This window comes from Phlebotomus argentipes, unplaced genomic scaffold, assembly GCF_947086385.1.
Source record: "Phlebotomus argentipes unplaced genomic scaffold, Phlebotomus argentipes genome assembly scaffold_18, whole genome shotgun sequence".
Taxonomy (NCBI): Eukaryota; Metazoa; Arthropoda; class Insecta; order Diptera; family Psychodidae; genus Phlebotomus; species Phlebotomus argentipes.
This window is the reverse complement of record NW_026776177.1, coordinates 959132-978047: the sequence shown is the minus strand read 5'-3', so window position 1 is coordinate 978047 and position 18916 is coordinate 959132. Positions and strand designations below refer to the sequence as shown.

Here is an 18916-nt window from a genome sequence, read left to right as displayed (position 1 = left end):
CCCTCCAGTCGCGATGTTCAAAATACACGCGCGATGTTTTTCAGCCGGAGGGAAAATCACAAAAACATGCTGAGAAAACATGATTTTATTCAGCAAAATCCCTGAGATTAGTCCATTGGTGCGTACTCCAACATCCCTTGGATCATTTTATTGTAGTCTTCCACACACTTATTAGTGTTTTGAGCGAAGATCTTCACAGCTTCTGACAAATTCTTGAGATCCTTCTCGGATTTCTCCGCAAACACCTCCTGAACATTCCCTTCAAGCTCCACATCCACTCCGGATCCGTAGAAGAGATTATTATTGTTCGAAATGTTCATCTGGTGACTGAGTTCCTCAACACTGAGCGTGTGTTCTGCGATTTGTTGCGTGATCTCCTCGAGGGACGGAGCCAAGTTGTCGATGAATTGCAGAATATTGGCCATATGGAGCATTTTACGCACAATTTCGTCCAAGTGGACGAGTTTCTCACGCAATGCAGCCAGTTTCTTGACCGCTCTATCAATCCTCTCGGTGTATTCTTCCTGCGCTTCCTGCTTCTCCTTCTTGGCAACAGCCACCAGCAGAGCCATACTCACAACTTCGGAGGGGAGATCTTGGTGTGTCGCTGCCGGAGAATCCATGACGAGGCTATCTTCTTGCCCAGGAAATCAGCTGTAAACACCCAGAAACAAACAACCAACGGTGCTCCTGACAAATATTCGCTTTTCGAAATTCCCCTGCGAAACATCGCCGCGCACTGGCTTGCCAGCGCGAAGTGAAACGTCAAACAGGGTGTTCAGGAAGAAATAGTGACTGTGGGCATCGCAGAAAAAACGAAGAGGTGTATTTTTTGCTAAAAATATCACACAACGCGTTTATTTATCGAAACATTTTCAGTATAATGATTGGGGAGAAGGTGCAGTGCGTCTGTTGGTAACAAAGAGTCCCTGCTAGTGGCGCTTCCGCTGGAGTTTCGGGCATAAAGTGAAAACGTCTTCTTCTCTCTGTGGCACAAAAGAAAAAGTGTTTGAATGGTCGTCAGATTTTTGCAGAGTTGAGACGTAGTGAAAAAAGTGTTTCCACCCAAGCAACTCCTTATCAGTGGCGAGAGCTGCACTTGGCCGCGATAAGGCACACTGTGGTGCTTCAGAATTGCGCCAGAGTCGCGGATCAATTTTGGTGGCTGAGCGACGAAAATTCGTGGGACAATGGAAACATCTGTGGAGCAAACAACGCCACGACTTCCAGGTGAATTTTCTCCTTCGGTGCCTCAGTATTTAATCAATTGCCCCGAGTTACCTGAGCCTCAGCGGGCCCACGAGGTGCGAGGTGAAGAAAATTGCGTCACCCGGCCACCTCCAACCGCAAGAAAAACATCGATATTGCGAGGCCGCGCGCGAGCCGTCTTTTCCGGACGCACGCTCTCCTCCCGCGCGCTCCCCGGGCGCGCCTCACTGGGGCAGAAAGTGAATCCCATCCGCGCGAGATTCATTAAGCTCGTCTATGCAGAAGATGGGAAAAGATGAAATCAAGTGTGTGACTCAGCGCGCCTTCCCTCCGCAACTGCCGCAAGTGCAGCGCGAAATCAAGTGCATTTCGCATTCTTTCCCAGCGCACAAGAAGCTCTCGCTTTTTCTCACGACGCGCCGTGGCCGCTTTTCGCGCCCGAAAGGCCAAATGAGGAGCCAGTTTTGATGTCATGAGACTCCTCATTGCCGTGTTGCAGCCATAGAAACGCGGAGGAATTCCAAAGAGAGAGAGTGAAAAAGTGGTGTCCTAAAAATAAAACAAAAGACTGATGGCGAAGAAGGGAGAACAAGAGATGCTGGAGGGTCGAAAGAAGAAAAGACGAGAAGATAAATTCTGATAAAGCGGAGATTAAATGAAGCGTTTATTTGACTTTTTAGATCCTTTTAAATGTATGATAATATCACATCATTTTCCACTCTCATTTGCTTAACTTCCATTTATTAACGCTTCCTTGGTTTTGTGGTCAAAATGTGACTCAATGTGAATCTTATATTTATCCTATTGGTTGGAATTCTTCAAATTGGAAAATATGAGTAATTATTGTCTAGATTGTGAGGATTGTAAGGGATTCATTGCCTATTTTATCATTAAAAAGAACTACAGCTTCAACGCTCTATAAATTACCGCATGTTCAGATTATTACTAGGTTAAGAGGCGGAGCTAACAAGTAGGCGGAGCTTCGAAACATTTCCTAGTATGAAAAACATAAACAAGTGCGCAAGTTATCTTGGTTTATTGAGGAGATTAGAAATACTCTTCATTTTCCTTTAATTGCTGTGCAAATACTTGCACAACTTTTGCGTGGATTGTGCACAAGTAATCATCAATGCCGTATGAGGAGGAAAAACAATAAAATTGTTCTGTGGGAAATTTTTTTCAAGAGCCAACGACGTCTTCAATCGTCTCGTCACACACACACATTTTGCTCCACTTTCCCACCCTGCACGATATTGTTTTATTATTTTATTGTGCTCCCAAAAAATTGACACTTTCCAGTCGGTTGAGAAATTGAGCAGATTTTCGGCAAAAAAAGAGGGATTTTGATGCCAATTTTCCGTCCACTTTCAGGGCCAACATTGACACCCTCGCTCACGGACACGGAAGATCCGCATCCCAGTCTCTCCGATTGGCACGATTATGAGCCAAATTTGGAGTTTGATGACACAGAACTATCGCAGGCGCCCGATCCGCGTCTCATTGTGACGCTGGACGATGATGCTCTGATATCAGGTGAGGAATACAATTGGTGTTTGAATGAATAATTCAATTTCTTCTCTGCTTACCCGCTCGAGAGGAAAAAAAAGTGAATCGATTTTTCTTGTGGGGCCGAAGGAAGGCAAAAGGAGCATATAAATGCTTTATTATTTAACATTGTGGATGATTGCGAAGTGCGTGTGATTGTGCAAGACAAGAAAGATTAAATATTAAGTCTAGCTAGAGAGAGTTTTGATGATTTATTGGGAACGCAATTTCGCTGCTAATAGAAACACTTTATCAAGTGTGAATATACACAGGCGATTTGGGCTTTACTTTTCTTATCTCGAGGGAAACTTTTTTCCTATCTCTGCACATCAATCCAATGCGTCACTCTGTGGCCGCTGGGCTTTTGTGCTGGGCCTAGAAGTGAATGTTCTTCTCGGGCATTTGCAGGTGATTTTGTGACTCCGCCTGACGATATTCAGACCAATTTGGAGGCGGACAATTACGAGGAGCAATTGCGTGTGGCGTCGGAAATGGACGAATTTAGCAGCATGAAGACGTTCGAGGAGCTCAAGTTCATTGAGTTCTTCGGCACGGACAAACAGGGACAACATATCATTGCCATCTTTGCCTGTCGATTGCCGCCGAAGAGTGAGCTCAACAACACGGCCTTCATTCACTTCATCATCCAGAAGATGGAGGCGTTCGTGCAGAATGACTATGTGCTGGTGTACTTCCATCAGGGTCTGAAGGATGACAGCAAGCCGTCGGTGGACTTCCTGTGGAACTCCTACAAGGAGCTGGACAGGAGCTTCAAGAAGAACTTGAAGCGTCTCTATGTCGTCCATCCTACGATGTTCATTCGCGTGATCTGGAATCTCTGCAAGCCCTTCATCAGTGTCAAGTTCAAGAACAAGCTCTTCTACGTGTCCAGTTTGGATGAGCTGAAGGAGAATCTTGGCTTGAGGAGTCTCAAGTTGCCGGATAATATCACAGAGTGAGTCTTATTGAGAGGTATTTTTTGGTGATTGTCTAATTGTCTTTCGATTGCAGATTTGACGATCGCAATTCCGCGAGTCGAAGATCGTCGGGATTGAGTGGAAGCAGGAGATCAGATGAGTCCAGTCTGGCGAAGACGACGCAATTTGGCGTGACGCTGGATTTTATCAATCAAAACAGTCCGTGTCTCAACTACATTCCGCCGGTGGTGCGAAAGTGTGTGGATCACTTGTCTGTGAGTGGAGTGATTGACACGGAGGGAATCTTCCGGCGATCTGGCAACTATGGGCGGATAAATAGCCTGAAGGCGTCCGTGAATGCGGGCGAGAATGTGGACTTCAAGAATGAGGACACACACGTGGTGGCTGGTCTGCTGAAGACCTTCCTGAGGGATCTCAATGAGCCCCTCCTCACCTATGCCTTGTACGATGAGATTATCAAGTTCCTGGAGTGGACCAAGGAGGAGCGACCGCGCAATGTGAAGCAAATGCTGCGTGAAAAGCTGCCCGTGGAGAATTATGAGCTCTTCAAGTACATCATCGAGTTCTTGGTGAAGGTGAGTGTCGAAGGCCGTCCGCGTGTAATTGGTCGCCATCGCTCAGCGCCACTCTAATTGACCGCGGGTCTTCTTCTATTTGAGGGTGTTGCCATTCGGTGTATATTTTTGGACAACACATTTTTCGCATCCAGTTTCTCTCTTCGCAGTAAAATTTGCTGCTGGATGCTGAAATTTATGAGGTCACATCGAAGTGATTTGCATTTCAATGAGGGATATATTGATCTTTCTAAGTGCATCAATGTAATTGGGATAATTGATTGGGGAATTTAGAGTGGCTTTATTGAGAGGGTGAATGATTAAATTTCGTTGCAGTGTTGCATAAGACAAGAAATGATTGAGTGAAATTGTAGAATAAGATTGATTACTGGGGAGAGAGAGAGAATTGCATTCATTCAGTGTTGAATGGGAAAACCTTGTGTTGGCTCTCATAAGATTATTGTGGTAATTACTGTTGAAATTCATGAATTTTCATGTCACAAAATTAGTAGATAAAGTAAAAAACCTGTTTCTAGTTAATGAATTACAATCTTGTTTATATAAAGTTTCCAGAACGTGTGGAAAACCTACTGAAATATATTTCCTTGGCAGCACAAAATATCGATTTCTCGGCATGAAAGCATGAATTTATGCCCGGAATAGTGAGAAAGTTTTGGTGAAAAATGTTTTGTGGAAGTGATAAATCTGACAAAGTTTGCTCACGAAATGCTAATATTGTGTCCTTTTTCCTTTGGCCCTTTTGCAGGTGATGGAGTGCAAGGACTTGAACAAGATGACCTCGTCGAACTTGGCAATAGTGTTTGGACCGAATCTGATTTGGGCGCACAATCAAATGTCTCTGGAAGAGGTGAATCCCATTAATGCCTTCATTGAGTTCGTGCTGCAGAATCACCGTGACATCTACATGGTGGACATCAATCCGAAAGAGACTGTTGATTAACCCAGGCTTTTGTAATTTAGTTTGTCGTTCTTCTTGATTTTTTTTCTCCCTTTTTCTCCCTCGCGCGCATTCGGCGCTCCTTTTTATTTGTATATTTTTCCACCATTCAATATAAATAATAGTGAATTATATTTTGACTTCTTACTTCCTCCCAATCCTTTCTTCCGGAACTCATGCACGATTTAAGCATTGAAATCTCTGCAGAGAATCTATCTTTATGGCTGTTGATAGTTTTCCCCCTTCTTCTCTATGATGACATTTTATGATCGTATAGAAATCCTTCAAGTGAACCTATGATTTAAGATGAAAACGAAGAAGTAGATTAACGTAGATTTTAGAGACTGTAGAGAACGAAACGAATGAACGATGAGGAATGTTAGTGAAGAGTTAACCAAAGAATGACTAAAAAAAATGAATGCGAGTGTTTTTGTCCTTAATTTGAACAAATTAAAAACAATCCTTTTTTTCTATATTGAATCTAGCAAAGAAAAAAGAAGGGATAACTTGAGAGATTTTACAATAGTGTTGCATTTTTTCTAAAAAAAAAGTATTTAATCAAAATATTTGAAGAAAAGAGGAAGAAATAATAATTATTAGATATTTAGAGAGTTTTAAATAAAAAAAGGTATATTTTTATTAGAATGTAGAAGAAAAGAAAATGGATTTAGTGTAAATAATAAATCTGTAATAATGACTTGATGAGAAAATTCTACAAGAATTAGTGTTTTAAGGGAAGAAACTTCAAAAAAAAGAAACATAAAAACTTTAAATGTCGTAAATAAAGAGAATAGAAAAAGTATACATAAATAGTTTATAATTTCATTTATTACAAGCATCTGTTCTTCTCATTTTTTTCTTATCATCTTTTTCGCTCATTTATTTATCCCTAAAAGATATCTAAAGAGTTGGTATTTTTCTTCACATCTGTAATTCTTCGTTATTTCCTTTAAAAATTATACCTCTCGTAAAATATTTTCTCTTTCTCTGCTACAATTTTTTTTTTACATACACTTTTTCTTCTCTTCATATAATTTCTTCTTCATCTGTCTATTAAAGATAGGAAAAAGAGGATATTTTGAAACAGAAAAATATCTGTACAGTTTAAAAAAAAATTACAAATCAATTAAAATATCAGTGAGAAGAAATTAAATTTTTGCAAATTATAAAGAAAACCTACACTTTTTTTACGCACTATTTAATCATGTTCAACAACGAATATTAAAAAAAAATATTGTGGAAAACATGCACATTTCCCACTTATTTTGAAACGAATCATTTAAGCAAAAAGGATAGATTTGTTGGATTCCTATAGAAAATAATTTTTTTTCTCGTCCTATTTTTGTGTTTTGTTTTTCTTGTGTGTAAAATTTTGGTTTTTTTCTCTCTCTCTCTTAATCATTTTTGTTGTTTTCACTCTTATTAAAAAGCAATCTTTCTGTTCAATATTTAACAATAACTATCCTACCATCTCTCTCTCTCTTTCTTTCTCTCGGACTATTTTTTCTTCTTCACCTTTCATCGTCATCCACAATTTTGTTGCTTAATTAAGACAAAAAAAAATTAATTAGAAAAGAAAAACGTTGTAGTCGAACTTTTATGATCCACTAAAGTTGAAAGACGTCGGAATAGTTTGTTGCGTGAATGCGTAACCTGCATATTGTGAACAAAGAAAGAAAGAAGAAAAGATTGAGAATTAGGGAAATGTTTAATAAAACTTTCATCCTTTAAGGAAAAAAATGTCTGAAGACTCTTTTCATTGTCTTTTTTCTATCTTCTCTGTCTAAATCAACCACGAAAGTCACTGATGTAATTTGTCTCCTTTGTCTCAAGCAATCAGCCACAAATTTATCAGCAACAATAGACAGCAAACATGGACAAAAACTTTTCAATTAAGATAATTATGACGCGCTCGTGTTGGCTCTTATCAGGAGGAGCAGGAGGAAAAAAAAAGAATACGAAATCTACTCTCAAATTGAAATGCTTCAGACATTCAGTCACTTCTTCAGTCAAACTCACCGCCACTCTTTTCGATCTGCTTCGACTGTTTGAGATGTCTTTTCTGCTGGGCCAGAAGGAGAATTTCATTTATTGCTTGCATCTGTTCAGGTCTCAGCGACCTGTTCAGCGCTTCGTACCATGAGCCATCAACTTTAGCTAAATCTGCAAGAGAAAAGCCCATCAAATAAAGTATTCACGAATACAGAGAATTTTCCCACCCAAAAAACCAACTTACTCTGATAGACATCGTGAAATGTAATGTATTCGTCCACCGTCTGAGGATCTTCTTCATCGTCGAGAGGCGTTGTGTAACTCTCGAGAGCAGTCTCATCGATCTCATTGCTAAACTCATCATCTGCATTCCCATCTGAGTCGTCATCGTCGGCATCTTTGAGGACTTCTGTGAATTCAAAATTGTGATTCGCTCCCTTCTCCTTAATTCTCCCCGCCAGATTGGACAGGAAGTTGGGATTCGCCTCATCCAGATCATCCTCATCACTCGACAGCGCCTCTTCGCAATCATCATCATCATCCTCACTCTCCTCCTCTTCCGCTTCCTGAGCGCGCACTTGATAGGCACGCTTGAGACCCTCGAAGAGCAGAATGAGAGCGGGCAGAATGCGTGCCACCAGCTCATTCAGCACCGGCGGACGTGCTTCGCCCATCGACATGAGCGTGCAGAGTCCCAGAACGCACAATTTCCTATCGTGGATTCTGCAAAATCACACACAATCAGTATAAAATTCCTTTCTTCTTGGTGTACAAAATCTCTCTCACCCCAAGAAGCAATCCGTATCGTGAAGCCACTGCTTGATAAAGTGCGAACAAATTGACTCTGTGCTCGGTTGCTGGAGCTGTGACTGCATCTTGTCCAGGATGGACAGAAGAAGTGTCGGATTGTAATACAATGCCGCGATGACGACCTGTGTGTGAATGACAAGTGGAAATTGACTATGAAATCAACCATTTTCACACTCTGTGTGCCTTTCAAATGCTGAATTGCATGGCAAAGAGTGTTTATACAGCGATTTAATCTTAATGAAATGCATGAAAATCATCTCTTTTGCCGCAACACTGAACTATTTTGGCGGCTCTCCACCTGACAATCCATCAAGACTCACCTGGAGACACATGGTGCGCAATTCCGATGACTTCACCTCCCTGGTGAGACGACTCAGCGCCAGCTCGACGAAGCTCGGGATGCACTGATCGATGCGACCCTTGGCCTGCAGAATGATAACCTCGAGCAGCTTGGCGGCATGGCACTCGGGATCCTCACCAGGGTCTCCTGTCAGTATGGATTTGCACATGTTGAACATGGCAATGAGGTGATTTTGATTGGATAGAAAGGCCTCCGTGTCCACCGTGACGTAGTTGTGCAGCGCGGGCATCATGTCGACGAAGTAGTCGTAGCCATCGTTCTGGAACACTTGGTAGATGAGCTCCAGCATCTGCCACATGTCCGGCGTGATGACCTTGGCCGTGAGGTCATACACAAGTGAGCACGCCTCCTCGTAGAACTCAATCACGCTTTGCTGGAAGATGTGACCCACCACGCGAATGACAATCGGATGGAGATTCGACATGATCTGCGGATGGTCCTCCATCACCGACAGCAGCGTCTCGATGGTGTTGAGCAATCCCATGGCTGTTATGGCACGACTGTCGCTGCTGTCATCCGACTCCAGCACCTGACTGAACGTCGTGGCGAGATGCTGGCAGATCTCCACGGCGATGGGCAGCAGCTGCTCCGAGTAAGTACACACAATCTTCTGCATCACATTCGTGAGATCCTCATTCTGTGTCTCGCGTATTATCGTGAGGATCTCCATGGTGATCGGCTTGATTTGCGCCTCAATGTACTTGTGCGAGTGATCCTGAGTGGTCAAGTACATCTGCAGCGCTATGGCCGCCTCCACCTTCACCGGCAGCTCCTTGTCCGTGAGCAGCGCCGTCGAGGTCAGTCGCATGATCTCCGCCAGCACTTGCGGATTGCTCAACTTGATCTCGTGAAAGTAGTGCGTCACCCAGCACGCCCTCGCGCGCAACATCCCATTGGGACTGGCAAACTCCGGGAACACGTAGTTCGTGAGCAGCGTCTCCATCTGGTCCCTGAACATCTTCTTCTTCAGCAACACCTCCGCCAGCGTGCCCACAATGTGCAGCGCACCGTCCTTCTGCTTGGCATCGGAATTGGGATGCGTCAGCATCGTCATCACCGTTTGCATGGTCTTCTGCAGGATGCCCTTGCGCTTCTTGCAGCTCACCAGCAGGAATCCCTGCGCCGCCGGCACGGGAAAGCCATAGTCCTCGAACACGTCGAACTTCACCCTGATGTACTCATACGGATCCGTCTCCCACAGCTCCTGATCGGCATCCGTGTAGGACATTATGGGGAAGATGACATCCTGAATCAGCACAACCATGTGGGGCTTGATGAGCTTCCACGAGTACGCCTGCTCGCTGGCCAACTTCAGATAGTTGAAGATGTCCGTGATGACGCGCGGCGACACGTAAATCTTGTTGCGATACTGATCCAGCACCTTGAGCAGCACCTCCAGAATGCCCGTGGTGAACGTGGGCAGGAACCATGTGGCGAACTTCTGGTAGTCCTTGATGATCTCATGACCTGGACTGCCGTAGCGCTCGAACATCCTCACCATTATGTGCATCGCCCACTTCTTCACCTTCCACCACGCCATCTCCGGACGCTCATCCTCGTCAATGTGACTGGAGTCGGGCGCCGGCCGGTCCACAATCTGTCGGCACACTTCCATCCACTGTGAGAAGGTCTCGCGCGAGATGAGATCCAGCGGCAGTGAGTACTGCGTGAGAGCATGATAGATCTTGAGGATCTGCTTCTGCAGCAGAACACTCTGCTCCGCCGGGTCCTGCATCAGATTCACCATCAGATGGTACATCATCGGCAGCAGGAGGTTCATCGCCTCCGTCAGTGGCGTCCTGTCCTTGGCCGTTTTGTACTCATAGTTCTTCGTCAGCTGATACAGACATATCAGCGCTCCCGTCCACCCATTCACGTCCGGATTCTGCAGATAGATGCTTATCTTGTCCACAATCTGTGTCCACCGTCCCGGGAAGTCGCACACGATTATGTGATGCACACAGATCGACAGCTGCACCCTTATGATGTCCGGCGAGTGAACCACCGCCTCAACAATGCTGTCGCGAATCATGGCGCGATCCTGCTCGTGGATGGAGTACACCATCGGCGTCCCCGGCTCCGTGTCGCGATCTTGCCAGTTCTGCGTGATCAGATTCTTCAGGTAAATCACGCCAGCCTGTCGCACCGGCAAATCCAAGTCATTCTGCATGACAATCCGCAACAGTGTGGGCACGAAGCCAATTATCTTGTGGATCTGCAGAGGCACAGGAAAGAAAGACTCCGTCAAATGCAAAATTTGTGACTTCCCCCAATCTCACTCTGTTTATTAAATCAATACAACTCTCAATTGCGTGGCTTCTTCTTCTTTTTCTCTCTCGCGAATTTTCCTTTTTTTTTCCCCCATTCTAATAATAGAGCGTGTGGAAGTGCGCAAAAAAAAAGTCCCTCCCAAGACATGATCAACCCAGAGTTGAGAGAGAGAATTCAACCGTATTGATCCCTCATCATTTGAATGTCTGGCGACTGAGAGGAATCTCATCAGTGCATCATTTCAGTTAAACAATGGTAATTTATGCAAGGAAAACCGAGTGGAAAAACAGCTCCACTGAGTGCTGCGAAAATTTGCACAGCCAATGAATAAAGTAACACAGATCATCCTTAAGTAAACTGTCCTTCAACTGAAAATCCTGTTTGCTTTGCTTCTTCGCGAGATGTTTAGGTAAATTTGCAATTTCTTCTCAATCTTACATAATAATTGGACTGAAAATGAATATGATTCTCATGTGTTTTTGTACTTTTTATTAGAGAGTTAAATCAAGATTCCTACCAGAAATATATTAATTGTGCTTATTTCCATAGCCTGAAAGGACACTTTGGTCTTCAAAGTTGAATGTTCAATCTGTGCAAAAATCTCCCAAGCGTTAAAAGCTCTCTATTCAAGCAATAATAATAATAATCTTCTCATTGATTGATTTTACACAGCGTTTGAGAATTCTCCTTCTCTGCTTTACGATTGAGTATTTTCATTGTGTCAGGAGGTGAAGCGAAATATCAATGGCAATTTGCAGTAGCATGCAGCAAAATTGGATATTATCACAGACTTGGAATTGCATAAATTACAATATCATTTTACTAGTTTTTCCCTCCCGCATTTTCCTCTCTCTCCCAATTCAACCCTCTTTTCCTCTTGTTCCACTGACTTTTTGCACGGCATATTTGCGATATTTCACTCTCACTTTCCCTCACAGTGAATCCCTAAAGTGACTCCCCGCGGAAATCCCACCCAAATAGCCAGCACGGCCCTCGTTGGGGGCTCTGAGATGTTGGTGAAAATGTGAGCAGAATAAATGGGAATCCAATTGAAATTCCAAGCACGATCAATGGGGCAATTCGTCATCGTGATTCCGCATGGCATTCTATCGATTTTCCCGCTGAATCTCTCGTGGCTGGTGACAATTTCCCGCTGGGTCGTCTTCAAGGACCCACGAAGGGTGTTCACCGCCCACCCAGGCCGCCTCCGACAGCCGCGAAAGCGGGGAAATTCTCAGAAAACCATCCCCGGCCGCATGACAAGCCAATTGTGACGCGCCACTCACACAACCGCACGCCAAGTCATCAACTTTCTGCCATTTTTCCCCACTAAATGCACCTCCTGGCGCCCCATTTGCACACCCCGCACTCCCTGCGAGCCCCAAAACGTGCCCCACAGCTGGCACAGCGCCTCGGGAGCGCCACTCGAGCGCCGTCGGGGCGATTCCGGGAGCGAAATACGAGCACATGGCCAGCGCAAAGCCAGGGAGTCCAAAAAATGTGGCCACCGCATTCCACAACCTAAAAGCACCTCCCGAGAACTCACTTGATTGAGCTGCTCCTCGGCCTGCTGCTGCTGGCTCGGGTCCATGGTGGCCCGCAGGAGGTCGGTAAGCTTCCGTGTGTCCATTTTATCTCACTTTCTATCAACTTTTCACCCGAAAAATTGTCATAAAAGGGGCCCCACGAAAATCGACATCGGAGGACGAATGACACTTCTTCTTCTTCTGCTGCCGCCGGGAATTTTCGCGGCGAAATCGCAGCTGTCAAACTTTCGCCGCGCTTTTTCTAGCACTCCACTGGCGACAAATCTGCAAGAATCGCTCGCCATTCTCAGCTGTTGAGTGTGATCGCGCTATTTCTGTGGTATTTTCTACTAAACAACAGTGAATATCAAGATGATTATTCTGTTTAATTAAAGACTTGCTTGAGTGGAATATAATGACAAAACAATTTCACTTTCTATCTGCAAGGCTGTGGCCCTTTCAAGACACGCCTCTGCAAGCGTCTTTATCTTTTGGATCTTTTATTATGGCTGCTCGAAAAGGGAAATCCCCGAGTAATAGTTTTTCTCTTTTCAGCTCTTATAAACACTCCTGATCTTCACATCCTGAGCTTCATTCACAATGCATCCTGCTGTATGCATTGCAATCGTTCACGTAGTCTTAGTTATTTTCTGGATAATCTACTTTATAGAGTCGAGCCTTGAAAATCACAGGAAAGAAGCTCTGGATCGTCCGGATACAAAAGCAATTGATTTTAACAATTTCAATTGCACATATTGGTTGCCGATATTGAAGAATTTTGGTGCAGGTTTTGGCATGGCATCAAGTGGCGTACTTTCCCTCAGCGGAATGTGCTGCAACGCCTTTGTCATTTTTGGCAATATTCTATCATTTTTGTCTCACTTCGTGGCCATCACAGCATTGATATTGCCATACATCGTACCACATTGTTCAGACAATCAACCGCCATCCCCTGAGCCGACTGAGTCACCAATTACAACCACTCTATCACCTGATGATCCTCGTTCTTCTGGTGACACACATTTTCCCAAAATGATCTACATCGGCGCTATTTCTGCATTCATCTTGGGAACTTGCCTGTCCGTCATGTATAAAACACATCGACGATTCTTCAGACGTCACGGATACAGATCACTGGCGACGGAATAATCTTCCTGTGCTTTCTTGGGAAACGAAAAACCACCGATGCCATGAACCCCATGAACACTTTCGTCGCTTTCGTCATTGCCAGCCAAAGTCACTTGATATGCAAACTATATTTTCTAATACAATAAAATGAATGATAAAACATCAATTTATTTCGATTTATTCGGATTAATGAAATGGAAAAAAATGTGCTCAGAGAGTCATCACATTAAAACTGCCGAAGAGAATCCAATACAGAACCTTGAACAGGTTTATCGTCTCATGACGGAGTTTCTTTTGGCTGATATGCATAAATCAGTGAATGTGGTTTTGCATTGGAAAAAAAAATCATTATATCTTCCCCATAAAATAATTCAACACGTGAAAATTGCCCAATCCGCAGAGATGTGCTAATAGTCTACAGTTCATTGGCGACATGAATTAAATTAGCTGCTGAAGAATCTATTGAACAATCCTAATTAAAAGCACACAAAACACATGGAAAGACAGACTCTTGTGTTTTGTGTGGCTATTAAGATTTGTCCAACATTCTAGGATCAAATCTACAACCAGATCTTAATCAAACACATTTATTCTACTTAAGGATCTTCCCATTGTTGACGTCGCGACAATGTGGACAAAGACACAAAAAGCGTAGACACCCAATTGTGACCTCAAAGTCTCAAATGTCCACTTTGTCGTCGTCTTGGCACAAAATCACGTCGCGCGATAATCTTTATCGATTATCACCATGTGCTTTTTTTCTGCTTCGCTAAAAATCAAATCCGAGTAATTGGAGGAAGACAGTCTTTTGGTGCGACACGGTTTGCGTGGCATTAATGAATAATCAAAATTCTTTTTACAACCAAGTGTGTTTAATCGAGAAACGATCATCTCACCACTTCCAGTGATGCACAGAAGATTACATGTTACTCCCAATCGTCATAAATCACGGCGTGATTGGTGTGATTTCATTCTGAATTCCAGCGAATTCTTTGGCATCTTTGGGAGAAATTGATCAAGAATACTGATTATGGAGGGATTTTCCCCACTGTGCGTTTTTCTCAATCTAGACCATCACACTCCGAAGACGTGTGGGAAATACGCCACATCGGATTAATATAGATCACAAGCGTTGAAGGGAATCTCCAAGACAGTGCGACGCATGTCGATCGAGCACATGTTCCCCCTCTTCGTGGGAAACTTCTTACATCGCGCGCGCCAGTGACGCCACGAGACACCCCATTGAGGCGCTCTCTTTCGTATAAAAGCTCGGCGAGGACAGTTCAGCACTCGCAGTTCCCGCCTGAAGATCGTTCAAGATACACACACGATCGTGTGATCGCTGAAGAGGGCGAAAAGTGCAATATATTCAGAGTGAAACCAGTGAGACTTTGTGCAGCAGAATGGGTCTGAATCTCCTCGCGATCATCCTCACTTTGATCCTCACAGTCCTCCTCATCGGTGTGCAGGCCGATGAATACCACTGTAAGTGATTGTGCGCGAATCCCTGCGCACAGAAAGTGCTCAATATCCCCCGAGAATTGCATCATGAGGGAAAAACCTTCACCTAAAGGCTAATTCAATCAAATTGCGCCATTCCATGCATTTCCCTCTCGAGAGTGTGATTTAGCGAAAGAAAAGCTCCGATCAATATAATTGTGTGATCTCTCTTAATTGCTCCGCAGCCAGTGGAAGTGAATGGAGAGCGCGAAGATCAACACGTGCCGCCAGCGGTGAGCAATTGGCGGAGTTTTGGAACTTTGACGCACAACATCGCCTTCTGCATCAGCTCTCGGTGCGACACAATCACAACATTGCCAAGAATGTGATCCTCTTCCTGGGCGACGGCATGTCCGTGGCCACACTGGCGGCCAGCCGGATGTACCTGGGTCAGCTGCAGGGACACACTGGCGAGGAGTCGCGCCTCTTCTTCGAGGACTTCCCGTACACAGGACTGGCAAAGGTGTGTGATCTTGATAACTCTCTTTCTCTCTCCCTCACCTGTGCCGATTTTTCACTCTCAATGATCAGCTCCGATCGACGCGCTTTGCAATTCAATGTCATCAAACTAATTGAACGTGAAATTGATACATAATAGTCTCTTTTTGTCCCCCTTCGCGACGACATTCCGCGAAACGTGATCATTTTATGGTTGTATTGATTTTTATATTAAAATGTTTGACGATTTGTGGGAATATCAGATAACAGCCAAATTTTAACGCAGTGTTTTTCCTCGCCAATTTGCAAGCAATTCCGGTGCTTTTCCCCAAAAATTCCGGTTGTCACACTTTCACATTTGCATGGGCCGAATTGGGTCATGAACATCTTCAATTTCCGCAATTCTAACCGAAATCTGATCTTGTCTTCCAGACGTACTGCGTGGACAAGCAAGTGGCTGACTCTGCGTGCACAGCCACAGCCTACTTGACTGGCGTGAAAGCCAATTATGCCACAATTGGCGTCACGGCAGCCGTAAAGCGCTACAACTGCACCAGCGCCCGAGACACCGCCACTCACGTCGATTCACTGGCCGCGTGGGCCCAGAAAACGGGCAAGGGAACGGGTTTCGTCACCACAGCACGCGTGACTCACGCCTCTCCGGCCGGCGTGTATGCGCACACGGCGAACCGCGACTGGGAATCCGATGCAGATGTGGTGAAATCTAAGGAGAATCCCAAAATGTGCCAAGACATCGCCAGTCAGCTGATCAACAGTGATCCTGGGCGGAAGCTGAAGGTGATCTTGGGCGGTGGACGCAACAAGTTGCTGCCCAAGGGAATGGTTGATGAGCAGGGCAGCAAAGGTGAGCGCATCGATGGGGTGAATCTCATCCACGAGTGGATGGTGCAGAAGAAACGCCGCCCATCGGCTTACGTCTCCGACCGGAAGGGTCTCATGGGTGTGGACACGAACTCCACGGAGTACTTGCTGGGACTGTTCGCGCCCGATCACATGGATTACAATCTCGAGGCGCAGCACGAGGAGCAGCCGTCGCTGGCGGAAATGACGGTGGCGGCAATTGAGATGCTGTCCAAGGAGAAGCGTGGCTACTTCCTCTTCGTCGAGGGCGCTCGCATTGACATGGCTCACCATAAGGCCAAGGCGCACCTCGCCCTGGACGAGACAGTTCAGTTTGCCGAAGCTGTTCGCATGGCCACGGAACTCACGAACGCCCGCGACACACTCATTGTCGTCACGTCTGATCACAGCCACACGATGACCATCTCTGGCTATGCAGAGCGCGGAAACAACATCCTGGACTTCAACTCTCAGCGCAGCAATGTGGACAATCTGCCCTACACTACTCTCATGTACGCCAACGGACCAGGCGCCATGCCGCGCGCCAACTTCACCGACGCCCAGAGACTCTCGCAGATGAATCCGACCGTCAATGACTTCGTCTATCCCGCACATGTGCCGCTGAAGGACGAAACGCACGGCGGAGACGACGTGGCCGTGTTCGCAAACGGTCCATGGGCGCATCTCTTCGTGGGCATGTACGAGCAGAATCTCATCCCGCACGCCATTGGCTATGCATCCTGCATAGGAGAAGGCCTGACCGCCTGCCGAAGACCCCTGGCCACTTACAGCACCTACAGGCGGAAGCACTGACAGAACCCAGCCCAGAAACCCACTCAAAGTTCCCTCAAGAGAGTGAAGATTGCAGATTTTCCTGTACATCGAGTCACTGAAGTAGTCATAGATTAGGATTAAAATGTTTAACTTATTTCATAGAGAAGGTAGAGAAAATGTTGTTAAATAGAATGTGCGAAGAAAATTTCCGTCTTTCAAATTGATATTCTCCGGATATTCCAAGCTCAAGAACACGAACTTGTTGCTTTGCAAAAAGTGCGAAAAATGTTGCTTCTTTTCCCAGAACCACCGGAACAGCTGTTTAAGCAATTTTCTACGCTTCACGGAGGAATTTGTCCATTCAGAATTTCCCTATTTTGATAAAAACTCCCGAAACAATTTGCTGTTTCGCCCCCCAAACAAGGTCAATGAGGTCAAGAAATGCCCACTCAAGACGATCTGCCCGCATCAATAAATTGTCAACTTACTAATTTATTGTGGCCGAATTAGAATTTCATGTCCATGTAGAACTCATGTCATTCGAGGGTCATTTTGCCCTCCTTGCCGTCCTTCGTGAACGTGAGTCCGTTCTTCAGGCAGAAATCCCTCTTGATGTAGGCAAACAGGAGATCCGTGACGAGGAAGATCTGCGCTGTGGCGAACGCCAGTGTCACTCCGAAGTAGAAATTGGCATTGGCGGACGCCGAGTAGATCCACAGGTGCCACACGACAGGACCCAGCACCGATGTGATGAGGAAGAAGCATCCCACGATGAACTTGTGCGACATGAACTTCTGCCCAAACTTCCACATGGGCAGCAGAGACATGTACAGCGCCACGTCGCCGATGCACGGATAAGAGCGGAAGATTGTGCCGAGTCCGGTGAGGACTGTGGCCAGCATCAGAGGCTCGTGGCGCAGCTTGAGCGCCAGTGGCGCGAGATACAGCACCGTGGCGTTGATCTGGAAGGTCCAGATGAAGAGATCGCGGAAGTGATCGAACATCTCCGTGAAGAAGTACCAGAAGAGCCCAATATTCGGCTGCAAATCCCGATGGTTGAGGATGAAGCCGTACGTGGCGTCCAGGAACGTCCATCTCTCCGTTATCAGGTATCCGGAAACTGTGGCCAACACCAAGCCGATGACGAACAGCACCACCGTCCGGATTGCTAAGCACCTTCGACATCCATTGCCATCCTGTCGATACACATCGATCGCCAGAGGGACAATCAGCACAGCCGGATAGAAGTTCCTCTGCGTCTCCAGGACGAGAAGCAGCACGGCAGGCACAATCTGCCGGCGCGCCATGAAGAAGAAGAACGCCGCGAGCAGGCAATTGCTCCACACGGTGGTCGTCTGTCCCACGCAATTGAGGATTGAGTAGGGATTGAGGAGATATGCAACAGTGCAGTACAGCGGGATCTTTATCTGATCCTCAGGCAGCAACTGAAGTTCTTCAGTGCCTTTGGCATAAGTGCTCTGCTCGCGCTTCTGCTTCGCCATCAGCTGGCGCGCCACGATCTTTGCCGTGCCGAAGATGAAAGCAGCCGCCAGGAGATCGATGGCCACGAAGAGGTGCGGTATGAAGGCGGAGAGATGCTTTATCAGGACGTTTGTTGTGACTAGAATCAGCGGATTCTCATGGTACATGTCACCGGAGTACGGATCCACTCCATTCTCGTGCAAATACGCCCCCTCGAGTACTGCAAGACACAAGAAAATCACCTTAGCTCGCATCCACAGTGTTCTGCACGGCACTTCTTACCTCTCTTCCAGGAATTCAAAGGCGTAGACACTTCCACTCGATCTCGGATGTACGACGCAAACGTGGAGCACATCAAGAGATATCGAATGGAGCCGGCAATGAGGAAACTCGCGCCAACGCGGCCACTCATTTTCATGCAGATTACAGAAATATCTTCCTCAACACTTCCTCTAGCACCAACAATCAACACATGTCTCGGGAAATCACTAGAAAAACGTGGAAAAATGCTTTTTCTTTAGCAACACGAAATCTCAGTCAAATGATAAACAAACTGCACAGTAGCGCCC

The 18916-nt window shown here is 45.6% G+C and overlaps 5 protein-coding genes across 8 annotated transcripts in view; 2 read left to right on the top strand and 3 right to left on the bottom strand.

The window, feature by feature from the left end:
- The window catches only part of LOC132261153 (arf-GAP with coiled-coil, ANK repeat and PH domain-containing protein 2), a 292140-nt gene that overhangs the window by 239244 nt on the left and 33980 nt on the right, over positions 1 to 18916 (bottom strand). Inside the window, exon 8 of one of the 4 annotated variants that reach the window (XR_009468411.1) lies at positions 15273 to 15284. The exons of the other annotated variants lie outside the window; for them this stretch is intronic. The gene's annotated coding sequence lies outside the window, so the exon portion shown is untranslated. Of the gene's footprint in view, positions 1 to 15272; positions 15285 to 18916 lie in introns of those variants that run through there. 4 annotated transcript variants of the gene reach the window in all.
- LOC132260454 (rho GTPase-activating protein 68F) lies at positions 759 to 5653 on the top strand. Its single transcript, XM_059758568.1, has 5 exons — positions 759 to 1230; positions 2581 to 2742; positions 3163 to 3709; positions 3766 to 4267; positions 5013 to 5653. The coding sequence occupies exons 1-5, from the start codon at positions 1191 to 1193 to the stop codon at positions 5205 to 5207; spliced, it is 1446 nt and encodes a 481-aa protein (XP_059614551.1). The 5' UTR covers positions 759 to 1190; the 3' UTR covers positions 5208 to 5653.
- Positions 5749 to 12366, bottom strand: LOC132260449 (importin-7). The gene is made up of 6 exons (XM_059758561.1): positions 12185 to 12366; positions 8327 to 10582; positions 7983 to 8128; positions 7441 to 7919; positions 7224 to 7367; positions 5749 to 6857 (listed from the first exon to the last, which is right to left on the bottom strand). Exons 1-6 carry the CDS (start codon positions 12266 to 12268, stop codon positions 6802 to 6804), a joined length of 3165 nt encoding a protein of 1054 aa, XP_059614544.1. The 5' UTR covers positions 12269 to 12366; the 3' UTR covers positions 5749 to 6801.
- LOC132260710 (membrane-bound alkaline phosphatase-like) lies at positions 14696 to 17058 on the top strand. The gene is made up of 3 exons (XM_059759016.1): positions 14696 to 14777; positions 14978 to 15255; positions 15663 to 17058. Exons 1-3 carry the CDS (start codon positions 14696 to 14698, stop codon positions 16902 to 16904), a joined length of 1602 nt encoding a protein of 533 aa, XP_059614999.1. The 3' UTR covers positions 16905 to 17058.
- Positions 17335 to 18902, bottom strand: LOC132259851 (phosphatidylinositol glycan anchor biosynthesis class U protein). Its single transcript, XM_059757647.1, has 2 exons — positions 18630 to 18902; positions 17335 to 18567 (listed from the first exon to the last, which is right to left on the bottom strand). The coding sequence occupies exons 1-2, from the start codon at positions 18763 to 18765 to the stop codon at positions 17402 to 17404; spliced, it is 1302 nt and encodes a 433-aa protein (XP_059613630.1). The 5' UTR covers positions 18766 to 18902; the 3' UTR covers positions 17335 to 17401.